General features: G+C 39.5%; 1 protein-coding gene across 3 annotated transcripts in view; it reads right to left on the bottom strand.

Annotated features, from left to right (window-relative positions):
• Positions 1-314: 314 nt before the first annotated feature.
• The window catches only part of DPH6 (diphthamine biosynthesis 6), a 196,475-nt gene continuing 180,706 nt past the window's right edge, over positions 315-16,083 (bottom strand). For all 3 annotated transcript variants that reach the window (XM_018083012.2, XM_018083013.1, XM_018083014.1), the window contains exon 15: positions 315-630. In XM_018083012.2, coding sequence (XP_017938501.2) covers positions 515-630 — 116 coding nt within the window. In that variant the 3' untranslated portion in view covers positions 315-514. The remainder of the gene's footprint in view (positions 631-16,083) is intronic.

The following is a 16,083-nucleotide window of genomic DNA, read 5'->3' as shown; positions in this document are numbered from 1 at the left end:
TACTCCTCTGAATAATTCTTCTATTGTGCTAGAAAATGGCTAAAATTTGACCACAAATAAGGTTTCCATGAGTTGGCCTGAAGTGAGTATATTCAACATAGAATTGAAAGGATTCCAGTCTTTAAAACCATATTGGAGGTAATATTCTGGTTTCACTTCCATCCAAATGATCTGAAGTTATAATCAGTGTATTGTAACCAGGCCTAAATATACAAAACAAAAGAGCTGATGTGATCTGTTCAACTGCATGTCCCAAGAGCCACCTGCTATTATGGAGACATTTAAAAATAAGTGAGAAAGAAGTACATTATTTTTAAATGAAACCTTTATTCTTCATACAAACCTGACTCTGTCACATAATGAGGCATCATTAACAAGCTAAATACGACTTTGCTTAAATCAAACAATATTGCTTCATGAAAGTATCCAACACAGTTAGTATCGACTCTTTTCTTTGTTCTCTCCTGCATGGAATGTATGTGTGTTTTGACATCAGCTCATCTCTTTTGAACTGCTAGCTTAGCCAGCATATCATATGAATAACTTCCTTGCCAGGTAAATCCACCACAGGTACTAAAATCAGAGCTGGAGCCTTCTCTTCCAGATATTTTTCAAGGTATCCTTGCAGTCCTAAAATAGAAATGAAACAATTAATGAATTCTCTTTGTCTCATTTTCTATTGTGTCCTGTCTCTTACAAATGATTTCTAAATAATTTTTTGAAAATTATTGTGGGGTAGCAATTAAAAAAAAAAAAGGAAGTGAAATGCAACTCTTAAATTTTCTCTTTATATAGAAGGAACAATTATCATCTCCCACCTCCTTGTCGACTAATTTGAGATTAATTTTACATGTTGCCTAAGGTGAGAATTCAGCAAAACAGTTAAATGCATGTTTCAACCTTGAGTGAGCGAGTGGTTTGTTGATTACCAATAGAGTAAGCTGAAACTACGTGCAGGTAGTAAAAATAGCTGAAGGGATGTTGAAATTCAGTTCCTTTGTCATTTTTGGTATTTGGGTGTTCGGCACATAGTTGCCTGTAAATTAAATTCTTCTCTCAAATCCCACTGCAGCACAGCAATCTACTAGGAGTTAAAATGGGCTATTTTAAAAAACTTTATGAACATGATTTTGATTTCAAATCAATGGAAGCATCCCATGTTAAAGAGACAATGGAGGAAGTCCAGAAATGGCAACATATATGACTGCATATCTGGAACTACAGTAAGATTCAAACTGCTAAAAATACAGAATCTGGCTACAAGGAGCTCTAAAGGGACTGGTATGTGTGGCAGAAGTTCAGAAATTTAAAAGTCCATTATGGGAACTGAATTAATAATTGAGAAGACCTAATTAGAATATGGAAGAAAACTAAAGAATGGAAAATTTAAACTCAGTATCAAGACATTTCTGGTCATGCTGCAGCCTCAGTGAACATGCTAGAAATCAAGCCACACAGAACCCTAAAGAAGACTACCGAAAACCCTTTGAATGACCCTACAAAAGACAGTTTCCTAATGATAAGGTATGGCCTGCATGGGTTTTTGTTGCAATAAGTTATTTCTGTCAGTAGCTTCTGTGATTATGGCAATTCTTTATAACACTAAGCAATCTTGGCTAGAGAGGGTGTAAAGAGGGCAGAACTTGAAGACTGTCAGAGCTTTTTTTTTTTGGTGTCACTGCCTGTGAAACTGTGAATAGGCAGTTCAAAGTGTTACCTCATCCAGGATAAAACAGGAATTTTGCAATTGTATTCACTGAAGCCAAAATTCTTCTCTCTTTTTATCTGGCAGCAGTAGCATAAAAAGTAATAATGGCAGTGCTACCAACAAAATACTGCTAAGACAGTACCAGTCTTCTGAAATTCTGGTGACTTCCTTTTGTATTAACATCACTGACATTGGAGGTGAAGATAGGCATGGATGACCCAAAGGTCAACAGTCACTTCAAAGGTCAAAGGACTCCTTCATATGGTGTGTAAAAAGGGACTAAGTCTTTATATTACAGATATTTAGCAGTGACCCAATAATTAAACATCAATTAGCATTTTTATTCTAAGCTTTGACTTCAGAAAACTGTACGGCTATTCTAGCTCAAATGGCATTAAGTGGAAGGGGTAAAGGTAAGCCACCTCAAAAAGTCATGCATTCCACCCTATTAAAATTACATTTCCTTTTTTTCATCAATTAAAATTGTGAAAATGTAATTTTTGTCTTTAACCTTTTTCACAGACTTAAAAGACCAGATATTCTTTTCAAAGGGAGAATTTGAAAGTGGGGCTATCTGAAAATAGAACTCCATTCTCTTGGATTTTTGAGGTGGCCAAAATAGTTGTAAATATTTACATCTGAACATTCCCTAGTGGACTTGGTTGCCAGTCAGAAAGAGCCACCTTTCCTAAAGACCACTGCCTTTTCTATTGCCAGTGCCTACATGTATAAATGAAACGTGAATGAAAATCTGGGACATATGTCTCTAAATATTTTACTGTACTTTCAAATCAAATAGTTTGATATGAAAACAGTCTAAATTAGACATGCATACATTTAAAAATTATGGATAAAAGTTTGCTCATGTAAATTTCCCTTGAAAAGCAGAGACTGAGTCATCTAAACCAGTAACATTGTACTCTAAGGTCTCACAGAAGACAATGCACAATTAGTAAATGTGTGGCAACCTATGTAATTATAGCTGACACAACCAAAAATTTGACAGCTATATATTTTACCTGCTATAATAAGTTACTCCAAATCTTCCAATACTAATTGTATATTTTTAATGGTGAGACACTAATAAAGACACTATCTATATTTTTTTCACTCATTCAAACTGTGCTTTTAGGCAGAGCCTCAGTCATGAGTGTTTTCTGAAGTATATAACTATTCAAATACAAAGATTTCAAAACCATCTTTCCTTTATATCACTTATGGAAATGCTTGCTCAGTTGCATGCCGTAGTTATAAAGGCTGATGTTAAAAGTGAAAACAAGTAATGGACAGAGGTTTACAGTGAGTGTGTAATATATATGACTGCTATTAGTTTTAGAGTTATTTAATCTGCCGTGATACAGAATGTTTATTAAAGTGAAAGGAAAACCAGCTGATTCTCAGGCAGCAAACAAGTGGTGTTTGGTGAAAACATTGTGCATGTTTTCATTTCCTGTGACGTTCCACATTAATTTTGCTAACTACAAGCAGCACACTTGCAGTCTTATGGAGACCAGCCAGGGACTCCTGAGGCAACAGAAGCCAACAGGGAAACACCAACGAAATATCTCAAAGGAATTAAGGGGCATTCCTCTGAGAAGGCACCATAGCTGACAGCCCAGCTGAGGTACCTTTACACCAGTGCACAAAGCACGGACAACAAACAGGAGGAGTTGGAATACACCATGCTGCTGAAAAGTGATGTCCTTGTTGCCATTACTGAAATTTGGTGGGATGAATCCCATGATGGGAATGCAGCTATCAATGGCTACAGGCTGTTCAGAAAAGACAGGAGAGGAAAGAGACGGGGAGAGGTTGCCCTCTACATCGAGAGTTGTATTGAGTGTGAAGAACTGTCTTTGAAGAACAGACATGAGCGGGTCAAGAGCCTGAAGATACTTAAGTCTATGGGATGTGACGAGATGCATCCCAGTGTCCTGAAGGAAGTGGTGGATGTAGTTGCCAAGCCACATGCCATATTTGAAAAGTCTTCGCAGTCAGGTGAAGTCCCAGGTGACTGGAAAAACAGAAACATTGTACCCATCTTTAGAAATGGTAGAAAGGAGGACCCTGGGAACTATGACCTGTCAGCCTTACCTCTGTGCCTAGGAAGGTCATGGAACACATCTGTCTAGAAGCTCTTCTGAGGCACATGGAGAAGATGGAGGTGACTTGAGACAGCCAACAGGGCTTCACCAAGGGCAAGTCCTACCTGACTAACCAAGTGGCCTTCTATGATAGAATGACTCTCTCAGTGGACAAGGGAAGGGATACAGATGTCATTTATATGAACTTCTGCAAAGCCTTTGACATGGCCCCCCACAACATTCTTCTTTCTAAATTGGAGAGAGATGGATTTGATGGGTAGACTGTTGGATGGATAAGGAATTGGTTGGATGGTCACATCAGTGACAAGTGGTGTCCCTCAGGGGTCTATGTTGGGACCAGTGTTATTTAATATCTTCATTAATGACATAGACAGAGGGATCGAGTACCCCCTCAGCAAATTTGCAGATGACACCAAGCTGAGTGGTGTGGTTGATCACACCACCTGAAGGATGGGATGCCATCCAGAGGGATCTGGACAAGCTCAAGATGAGTCCATGGGAATCTCATGACGTTTAATAAGTCCAAGGGCAAGGTGCTGCACCTCGGTCAGGGTAACCCCCCGTATCAATACAGGCTGGACATGAACAGATTGAGAGCAGCCCTGCCAAGCAGGACTTGGGGATGCTGGTGGATGAGAGGTTGGACATTATCCAGCAATGTGCACTTGCAGCCCACAAAGCCAGTTGTATCCTGAGTGCATCACAAGAAGCATGGTCAGCAGGTCAAGGTGATTCTGCCCCTCTACTCTGCTCTGGTGAGACCCCAACTGGAGTACTGCATCCAACTCTGGCATCCCCAGCACAGGGAGGACATTGATCTGCTGGAGTGAGTCCAGAGGAGGCCATCAAGATGATGAGAGAGATGGAGCACATCTTGTACAAGGAAAGGCTGAGAAAATTGGGATTTTCAGTCTGGAGAAGACAAGACTTCAGGGTGACCTAATTGCTGCCTTCCAGTACCTGAGAGAAGCCTACAAGAAAGATGGAGAAGGACTTCACAAGACCATGTAAAGACAGGACAAGGGGGAATGGATTCAAACTGATAAAGAGTAGGTTCAGATTAGATATTAGGAAGAAATTCTTTGATGTGAGGGTAGTGAGGCACTGGAAAAGGTTGCCCAGAGAAGCTGTGGATGCCGCATCCCTGGAAGTGTTAAAGGTCAGGTTGGATGGAGCTCAGAGCAGTCAGGTCTAGTGGAAGGTGTCCCTGGCAGGGGGTTTGGAAGTGGATGATCTTTAAGGTCCCTTCCAACCCAAACCATTCTATGATTCTGTGTTTATAACTACATGAAATTTGCTGAAAGCAAGTGAGCTTCATCCTGTAAGATGAATCCCCCTGCTCCCAAAGGATCCGCAGAAGTTCAGGGAGATATAAAGTGTCTTCCTGCACTGCTATGCATTTTTGTTTTGACCTGGGTACAGCTGAGGGATATGGACATAACTAAAACTTAAAATGAACAAAAATTATTCTAAGTCTTCTGGCATTACCATCTATTTTTGCCATTTCTCTGTAAAGACAGGATACTGAGATCAACAGTTCGATGGTCTCTTATGCTGACTTAGCAGCCCTTCCATATAACATGGTACAAACTAAGGCTGTCAGCTATTGTTTTTAAAAGGTGCTTTCACGCTAAGAAAGAACAGTGTCCTGAGAGCTCCTAAAGGGTCATTCCAAATGATTAGGAAGATGATTTTTACATTGTTGCTGTCATTAGTAGGATTTAGGCAGTATCAGGTGAGGCCACAGAATCCACATATGTTTTCAAAACCAGGCCCCTGTTATTGCTGCCATACTCTTGCTTCATTGTATATCTGCAGGGGAGGAGTAATCTAATAGCTCATATGGAAAAGGAAAATGGTGACAAAAAGGAAGATCACATTTAGCCTAGTATATAAAAAATCACTTTCATATTATTACTATCTTTCATTCACTTTTTAACCAGAAGATATTGTTACATTGCTTAGAGAAGGTTTTTAAATCCCTGAGCTAAAAAAGCGCCACTGCTTCTGCTGTGGAGATCTGACATGCAGCATGTACTTTGAAAAGATGCATCACAGGGGATCAGGTTCCTAACATTTGACTAAGAGTTCCAGTCCCAAAAGATCTGCCCCTGGTGTGCAGAACACTTAACCCTTCGACCAGTACCAACATGACTATTCACAAATTATTGATGTCCCTAAATCCCTGGCAGATTGCAGACAGTTCTTGTCTCCCTTGAAGCCAAAGCATATGGTCACTAACGAGATGGATTAAAAATACATATACACATTCAGGGCTTTGCCACATGAATGTAAAGCCATAGAAATGTTAGAAGGTGATTGAACTGTACTGAACACTGTTAAATACATGATTAGCTTGTAATGGATCATTTCCATTGATCTATATACAATTTCCCAGCATAGTTTAATTAAAGCTGTCTGGAACAAGCCTCTGCCTTAAATGGTCAGGCAATGCAATGAAAAGGTGAAACACAAGGAATGGGAGGCCCCCCCTTTCTTAAACATCCAGCTGACTATCTCTGTGGTTTACAACCACAGCAAGGAAAGAAACTGTGCTTTAAAATATTGTCTGTTTTTATAGTTCAGGATTTTCCCCATATTTTTCTTAATATAAAATGATGTAGTGGAATATAAGATTTTGAAACAAAACCTGTACAATTTGCTTGCTTCATTGCAATTAATGCCTTTCTGTCCAAAACAAAATCAAGCCCTGTAAACAGGAACATACTGTTGGAATATAAAAGGAAGTCTACAAAATATGATTTTGCACTGATTGTTTTGATGTGGCTGTGAAGATTTTAAATGACAATAATGTGGACATTTTGCATAGTCAAATACTTGGCTTGTCATATGGTACCTTATGCTTTTTGTTACTATTCTTGATGACATTATTTCATGTTGGTCATTGTGCTATTAAGGGACCAGGTTTTCAAAATTGCTCTGCCCACAGGAAAAATGGAGGCAACATGTTGTAAATATTTGTGTTTCCACATATCAGCTACAACTTAAAAAATGCTGAGAGCCTACCAGTTGCAGGGAAAATAGGTCAAAGATGCATTATTCAATGCTTTTATAAATTTATTCTGAAATTATAAAATTTGAAGTCAGGCTCAATTTTTTTGCCAAGTGGGAAACATTCATATGCACAAAATGAGGGAAATTAACAATAAATAAACTTAGGGGGATGGAACTGGAATTTGCTTTGAAGTCACCCACTTCTGATTCTTTATCCTGGTTATTACACTGCTTTACCTTGGTCCTGGTTTTGAGTGAGTTGCAGGCTGTCTTTGACTACTTAGTTATAATATAAGATAGTGATGATTTGCCTACTTCTAATGATGGTCAGGGTGTAACTGACTTTTGTTGATAACAAAGGGAGTTCTGTGGAACCTTTCTGCAGCCCACATTAGGCAGAGCTATAGAGATGATATAAGCTCCTTCATGCAATACTGATGATGCATTTCAGTCACTCTGGCCTGGGATATTTATCTGAATACAAGTTAAGCAGCTGCTTTGAATTGCAGCGGAAGTCCGTTATAGCCATGATATATGAGACAAATGACCAGGATGAGTTTGGATAAGGCTGTGAAACGGCTTTAAACCTGAGATTTCCTAAACCAGTCTTTGAAAATGTGACTATAAAAGAACTTGTGTTTTTTTCTACATTACATTCAAAACATAATCCATGTGGTGGACATTTCTTAAGCTGTATCTAGATTTGTCTCCTTTCTTTCAATGTGAACAACTGATGAATGGGCTTTCCTGCTGAATGGTAAATACACAGTAACATTTGTTCAAAAAAATTAAAAAGTAACTAGCATATTTTAGACTTCAGAAAAACCCCAAATTTACTGTTTCGGGCCTGTTTGTAAAGTATACATACCCCAAAATGAAAAAAAAAAAAAAGAAATTACAGAGGGAATTGTAGTTGCATTTGGAACTCAAGTCTCTACAAACACATGCCTGGTCAGATGCCAAAGTTGCGACTCAGATCTGCATGTCTGTATTTGCAAACAATTCTTTCATAAAAACCTGTCTCCAAGAATTCATCACATTACATTTCAGTTTGTATTGCAATTTATGGACCCATCTATACTGGTGGACTTCTTTCTTCTCATACTAAACTAGTTTTAGTTGTGACAATGAAAATGTCTTTTTCAAGTGATCACATAACAGGTGAAAATACAGCCTGTACTGAAAGCACTAAAGCTAATGTTAGCCATCCTCTTTCAGCTTGTCCCTAAAACAGAAGAGCCATTTCAGATGATTGCAACCTCTTCTGTGAAGGATGTGGTTATTAGGATCCAGACTGATAGGACTCTGTCACTTTGGACATAAAATACTGTCAGTTGAACGCACAGATACAAAATAGGGTAAAACTTCACCCAACAGAGCATTCACTAAGTGAAATCATACAATCATAAAATAGTTTGAGTTAGAAGGGACCTTTAAATCTCTTCTAGTCCATCCCCCTTCAATGAGCAGGGGTGTCTTCAACCAGACCAGGCTGCTCAGAGCCCCGTTCAATCTAACCCTGAAAGTTTCCAGCGATGGCGCATCTACTAGCTCTCTAGGCAATGTCTTCCAGCCTCTCACCACCCTCACTGTAAAAGACTTCTTCCTTATATCTAGTCTTAATTTACCCTCTTTCAGTTTAAAACCATCACTCCTCGTCCTATGAAAAAGTCTGTCCCATCTTTCTAATAAGCTCCCTGCATATATTGAAAGGCCAAAAAAAGCTCTCCAAAAAGCATTCTCCAAGCTAAATAACCCCAGCTATCTTAGCCTTTCCTCATAGGAGATGTGTCCCACTCCTCTGACCACTTTTTGTGGCCCTCCTCTGGACCTGCTTCAACAGGTCCATGTCTTTTTTGTGCTAAGAGAAGAATCTGCTATAAAGGGAAGACTAGTACTCTGTTATATTTTACTGTTAGTCCTGTTTATGCAGTGGACTTCTTGTCCCTTTGGAATCTATCCCAGACTGGACAGAAACAGTTCTAGCAATGCTTTTAAGGAGGCTACAGTGAAAACATAATAAAAGTTGCTGTAGGCTGGATGGGTACCCACAGGAGTTCTAGCAACTCTTCCTACAGCTGAGCAGATGAAAGGAAATGAGGAAAACGAGCTGTGTTTCCCTGCATTGTCTTACTGATAACTCCTGCTCTCAGATTGAGTAGAAGTTGTGAAAGACAGCAGCCATAGATAGACCTTACTGTTCATGGGAGATAAAGGAAAGATGAGTGATTGGCTTATTTTAATCCACACTAGTTAGTCAGTCAGGATGCTTGAACTCTGCACTGCTAGCAGCAAGAGGAGAGGGACAGCTGGCATCAAATGACGAACTCTGAAGGAATCCAGAAGCTGTCTCTTCCCCTCTCAGCCTCACAATGCTCTCTGCTGTTCCTCTGTTTCAACAGGAGGGTGTGGGAAGGAAAAAGGGCTCATAATCAGTGAGGGCATTAACATTTACAGGAACCTCACTTTTCTAGAGCTGAGTCACTTGGCTGAGTAACTATGCAAGTTTTTTTAGACTGTAGCTCATGCATTTTTTTTAGCATCTGAAAGAAAATTAGTAGACAAAACAGTTATTTTTAGTGCTGGTTTGATTGTGGGCCTGTCAGCCTTGGTGATGCATCTCTTTTATCAAGCTGCCACAATAACTTGTTTTGTTTTCAGAGCAAAGTTTGATTAAAGACCAATTTCAGAAAAGTTACTCACTGTGGGCGTTAATTAGTGCTTTCTGGATTCTGCGGGGTTTATCTTATGATCCGTTTCACTTACTAAACCCTGTAATTCAATTTACATGAAGATGGGAATGAACTAACCCCTTTGTATTCTTCTGAAGGCTTCTGTTTAACTCACTCATGAAAGAACCTCTCTCCTATCATTCCCTAATAAGGAATTCTAATTTCTTGCCTTTTTTAAACAAAATTAAAGCAATACTTTACATCTATAAAGACTTTTAGAACTAATGAACTGAGAAAAAACTTCAGAAGGTGGTAGGTGAGCTTTAGGAAGCCTTTGCTTCTAAATAATGTTTTCAGTGGTGCCCTAGTATACTGTGCGTCTTGGGAAAACTGGTAAACATCTATTTCTATTCTCTGCATTTTTGTGGGAGGGGAGTATTGTCATTCTGTAAGAGAAGGTCGCTGGCCTTCCTCTCCTCTTATTAGCAGAAAAGAGAAGCCTTTTGTCTTTTTGCAAGCAATAGGCCACTTACTAGCTCAAAAATATTAAAAAGGTGGTTGATGAAAAAGATTAGTAGTACTGGCAGGTAAAAAGTAGCACATGGAAGCAGAATTTATAACATAATAGATTAGGAACATAGACTAGGAACTGTGGAATAAAATGAATGAAAAGAAAATGCCATTGCGGTACTACACAAATATGAGCAGACCAAAAAAAACCCAGCCCAAAAGAAAACCTTACTCAGCTACACTGAGTATTTGAAACTAAGGTGTATAAAACATGAAACCAGTACTAAAAAGACCAAATCTGTGAAAAAGAAGATGACCTAAAATGGTCTTTTTTTTTTTTTAGTAGACAGCCTGCACAAGAGAACTGAGGCTGGATGAAGCAACATATTCAAGCAGAGTTCGTGGACACTACCATCTTAAAACATCCTCTTCCAAGTATACATTCTCTCTTGAACTTCCTCTCAAATTTGGAAACTTAAACTTCATCTTAGGTATAATATGAACTTAGGCTGGTATGGAGTCTTCTTATAGTTGTACAGTGTGACAGATGCACCAGAAATGATGAGGAGGCAAGCAAGTAAGGCAATGATAATCATCAAATATACTGATATTTATACCAATTCCAATTTCAATCCCAAATGCCATCCCTAAGACAATTATACGCCATCTAACTCTCTCTGGATATACAGAAGTTACCTTCCAAAGTGCACACAGTACCAGTCAAGTTAGGTATGTTATCATGCACATCAATGGCAAGTTGCAGAAATAAATGTGACTCTTTAAAAGATAAACAAATATTGCTGAGCTCCCCTGCACATTAGTTATTAGTTTCTCAGTAGAAAGAATTAAGATTTAGCTTCCAGAATAATTCGTCCAAGCTGACGGCTACAGCTTAGAAAATAGCAGAACATGAAAACTCATCACTTTGTGTTTTCCAATGTTCTGTTTTTAGCCATGTCCTAGATACAGATTGAGAATTGGCCTATACAAGGTTATAAATGTGCACTTTTGTTTAAAATGTCATTAACCTTCTGCACTAAATAAAGAAACACTTAAGCATGCCCTTCCAGTACTCACAGTGAAGTCTAAATATAATTTCAAAGAGAACAGAGGACTGAACTTTCCAAGTGCAATCACTCAGGGAAGAACTTGTGCTTTTTCTAAAACAATGATAGAGTGCAAAGATCATAAGGCTCTTTTCCCTGTGTACTATCTTTCAATGCTGTAACGATCCAATCTCTTTATGGGGTGGATGGTTACTGAATTTGTACTCCAGCTGTGTCCAGAGTCTCTGGGGAAGATGGGCTGTAATGACACCAAGCAGGGATGAGTTATAAATGGAGAAAGATTATTACAAACATGGAAAACAGTAAGGACCCATTTTTCAAAAGGCATCTAAGAATGCACTTCACAGTATGTGTATGCACTTGTTCGCTCATACAGTCACCTGAATGTGCCTATGTGGGCAGACAGAACCACAGGATTCGCTAGGGGCTCACACACTCTGAGTCAGATAAACATGTACTTTCTTTATTTTTTTTTCCAGATTAATTGAAAATTTGGTGTGAAAATGATCAACTGCAACAGCACCTGTGCAGTAATTATGGAACTTGCTTTTTTACCCTTAGGTCACATTGCAGCTACTGACTCTTGGCCCATAGTCCAAGAGCACGAGATGGCGCAGATTTGCAAGCTGCAGGACAGTTGGTTGCTGTGCCCTCCAGGTAGGGTTGGGGACACTGGTGGGGCAGTGTGTGTGGGAAGCTCAGCTGTGCCTGCTGGTAATTCAAGAACTTTTATCTCTAGGGCCTGTCAATCTGGCACCTTTCACAAGTGTTAAATTCACTTAAGTATATTTTTTAAGAAGCTGTCATGAGACATACTGAAGCAAATATGTCCTTCAGTGGTTACACATGGACTTGGTTATAACAATGTTTGTTAAGTGCTTTGACATCCCCAAATGATATGTTTGGTGTAGCTTCCACATTTGTTCGTTTATTCAAGTCTGCTAAATAGCCTCCAAAACCAATAGATTTAAGAAATATCTCATTGGACACAGTGCATCCAAAAGGCCTGACCATGAAGAGATGTTTATGTAACTAGAGGACACCACATACATCTGCTGGTAGGAGAATTTAGTCTACAAATAATACAAAAGCTTTCTTAAAGATGTTGTGGTAAGCATCTTTAGACTGGGTACACAGAAGATCATATGGTCCTTGCTTTATGTCAAGTTAAGTTGTGATTATTTAAAATAATACTGACGGAATAATTGTTTTCAGTTTCTAGGCCAGATTCTCAACAGCTGTAGATTGTAGCTGTGTTAATTTATACATACTGAGGAGCTTGCACAGTAGATTACATATTTATATATAGTATAATGCAAAGTAATGAGGTTATTTCTAATGGTTATCCTTGTAAAGAACTCTGAAGTTTTAAATCAATCTCTTGCACTAATGTAAGCAGTGTATTGTAACAGAAACAGATACAAGTGTACCAAACATGTTAAATACATTATTAGGTTGATGAAGATCACTCATATTGATCCAGGTCTGGTTTCACAGCACAGTTTAATCAAAGTTGCCTGGAATATGTACAAAGAGTGGTCATGGCATTCACTGCCTTTCGTCCCGAGTCAACAAATGATTAAAATTTCATTACTGCTGCAACTGACAACTTATGCAAAATTAGCCAGAACAGGCTAAAAGAAAGGGTAGACCAGTATTTAGAGGTGTAACAAAACCCAACTTCTGTTTTAATGGAGAAATTTGCTGCCAGAGGTTGCTGGTCAACCACCCAGAAGTTTGTGGCTCTTGACAGCCACACTACTACCTTCCCTTCATCTGGCAGATTTACATTAATTGGATTTTTATCCTGTATGGCAGTGACCCAAGATATCAGTACCCTCTTACTCTCTACAGTCAAGGACCAAAAGCTCCTAGCTTTTTACAAAAATTTTTACAAAATTGGGCACAGGAGGCTGGGAGAGTCATTTGGCTGTGTCAACCAACAGAAAAATGAAAAATAAAAAGGTTCTGAAACTTGGCCACATAGTGATCTGAGCTGCAAGTCATTTTTGCTCTAACTTTAAGTTGTTAATAGCCTAATTAATAATTAATAGCAGGTCCTGCCTTACCAATCTGATCTCCTTTTATGACCAGGTGACCCACCTGGTGGATGAGGGGAAGGCTGTGGATGTGTCTACCTGGACTTCAGCAAAGCCTTTGACACCATATCCCATAGCACTATCCTGAAAAAGCTGGCAGCCCACGGCTTGGAGAGGGGCACTCTGTGCTGGGGTAGGAACTGGCTGGAGGGCTGGGCCCAGAGAGTGCTGGTGAACGGTGCTGCATCCAGTTGACAGTCACCAGTGGTGTCCCCCAAGGATCAGTGTTGGACCCAGTCCTGTTAAATATCTTTATTGATGATCTGGACGAGGGGATTGAGTCCACCATTAGCAAATTTGCAGATGACACCAAGTTGGGGGGGAGTGTCAATCTGCTGGAGGGTAGGAGGGCTCTGCAGCTTGGACAGGTTGGATAAATGGGATGAATGCAATGGTATGATGTTTAACAAGACCAAGTGCTGGGTCCTGTACTTTGGCCACAACAACCCCTTGCAGCACTACAGGCTGGGGACAGAGTGGTTGGAGAGTGACCAGGCAAAAAGGGACCTGGGGGTTCTAATCAACAGGAAGCTGAACATGAGCCAGCAGTGTGCCCAGGTGGGCAAGAAGGCCAATGGCATCCTGGCCTGGATCAGGAATAGTGTGGCCAGCAGGACCAGGGCAGTGATTCTTCCCCTGTACTCAGAACTAGTTATGCCACACATTGAGTCCTGTGTTCAGTTCTGGGCCCCTCAGTTTAGGAAGGATGTTGAGATGCTGGAGAGTGTCCAAAGAAGGGCAACAAGGCTGGTGAAGGGGCTGGAGCACAGGCCCTATGAGGAGAGGCTGAGGGAGCTGGGGCTGTTTAGCCTGGAGAAGAGGAGGCTCAGGGAGACCTCATCACTCTCTACAACTACCTGAAAGGAGACTGGAGTGAGGAGGGTGTCAGTCTCTTCTCCCCAAATTCTGACTCTTCTCTTGAAAGCACACCAAAGTGGGGACACTTCCAAACAACAGTACAGGGGCAAAGAACTCAATCATCCTTTTGCTTGGACTGCTTTTGGATCTCTGGAAGTTAAAATCACAGTCCCAGAAGAGCAGTGCAGTACATGTTCCGCCTGCTCTGTTGTTAAACAATTTCAGTGCTTGGAGGCCTCTGCTCTTCTTCCACCATCAACACGTGGAGTTGTTTACAGGTTATCTGAAAGTTACCTGTGGACTTTATGACAAAATAGTCTATTATATGTGTCACAGGGCAGATACAATCATAATACATCTAATTGTATCATGATTTCTTATTAAACACTGCTATATATTTTATACCACAGTGTATCACAAATGTCTGCAATAAAGTTAAGTTATCACACACATAGGTATATATTTAAAAAAAGAAGAATGTTTCATCACCAAAATACATGGTCCTGTTTTTTTAAAAAAACCACTTTTGAAAACGCCTTTTGGGATTATATAAACTGCATTGCTTTCCTTGACTCTTGCATTTTGTGTGACAGGTAAAGTACACAGCATTGGCCAGCAGTAAATGGAAAAGCTGCCCAGATCTGAGCTGTTGCTTAGGGGTTCCAGGTTCCCCCAGCTCCCAGACCCTTCAGGTGAGCCTGAACCCACAGGTGACCAGTCAGTCAGCAGCACTGACAGCTCCTCTGCTGGAACACTGGTTCTTTTGACAGGAATTTCTGTTTCTGGAGCCTTAAGCCACATTTCCACCAAGAAGTATTTTAGCTCAAAGAGATACTGGATTAATGAAATTGAAAATGCTCAGAAGAAAAACGTATGTGATGCTTTAACCACTTTTAAGAAACATGAAGTGCGAGTGATGGAAGGGTGACCTTTATCTTTTCCACAAACAGAGGCTCAGCCTATAAGGCACAGTGAAATGTAATTTATCCTTGTGCCTCCTTCTGTTTTAAAGATGTGAAGTGCAGTATGAGATCTGGTTTTAACAATATTGCAGTACAGCTAGAGGGAAATAAATTGTTCAAGATGAGATGTCACTTTTAAAGTAAAGCTAAGAGGCCCACACAGCTCTCTCTTTGGTCAACGCTCATACTGTATGCCATGGGCATTGACTTGTCAGGGAAATCATACCTGGAACATCACCACTAGAGTGGTCTTACCAGCATTTTCTACTCTACAGTAGCTGAATGAGTTGGCATTTCTTTTAAAAAGGCTTCTCTTGCAAGGTAGTTTTTCAATTACACCACTGCTTGGATGAATCATTAGAATGAGGCCATCACCTTTTTCTTTTTTGCAGAAAGCACATGTTGGTAGAAAGGAAGGCAACAAAATATGATCTGAATTTCTGCCAAATCACTTTGCAGGGCAAAGGAAACTCATCTACAGCTTACCACAAGAGCACTTGGGGTCATTAAGAATCCTAAAGAATCTGGTAAGATAAAAAAGTGAAATGACAATGCTAAAGGATAATGATGCTGATGATTAATCATCATTTAATCAATTTCATTTTTGACTTACCCAGAGCAAAGAAGCAGAAGAAAGGAAAATTAAATAGATCTTATCATGTATAGAACTTCAGCTAAATATATTTGTGTCCTCCTGAAAATGTTCCTGTTTGTAATTTACCAACCAATTTTGGTAAATCTAGCACTTTCAAATGCTACTAACATCAATACAACCAGATTCAGAGTTATTGGCACATCTCTTTAGTAAGGCATAGCACAAAAGAATAAAATAATAATCTAGTTGCTTAAAATACAAATTTGGTTATCCATTTCCTCCAGAATTCTAGCTTTCCCTCAGGGGAAATCTGGAAGTTTTAAATTCATTGATCCTTCACTTTGCCACTATACTCTCTTTTGACCTATTAGATATTTTTCTTTTGCTGTCACATTTTTGCTGATTTGTTTTTAAATTATATACCTGATTTTAGCTTCATTTTTCTTAAACCACTTGCCACAATTCTTTACAAAAATCTACATGCAGTTTCAT

This window comes from Manacus vitellinus, unplaced genomic scaffold (genome assembly GCF_001715985.3).
Source record: "Manacus vitellinus isolate BGI_N305 unplaced genomic scaffold, ASM171598v3 scaffold_6_pilon, whole genome shotgun sequence".
NCBI classification, from domain to species: domain Eukaryota; kingdom Metazoa; phylum Chordata; class Aves; order Passeriformes; family Pipridae; genus Manacus; species Manacus vitellinus.
The sequence above is the reverse complement of the archived record's forward strand: the minus strand, read 5'-3'. Positions and strand labels throughout refer to the sequence as shown.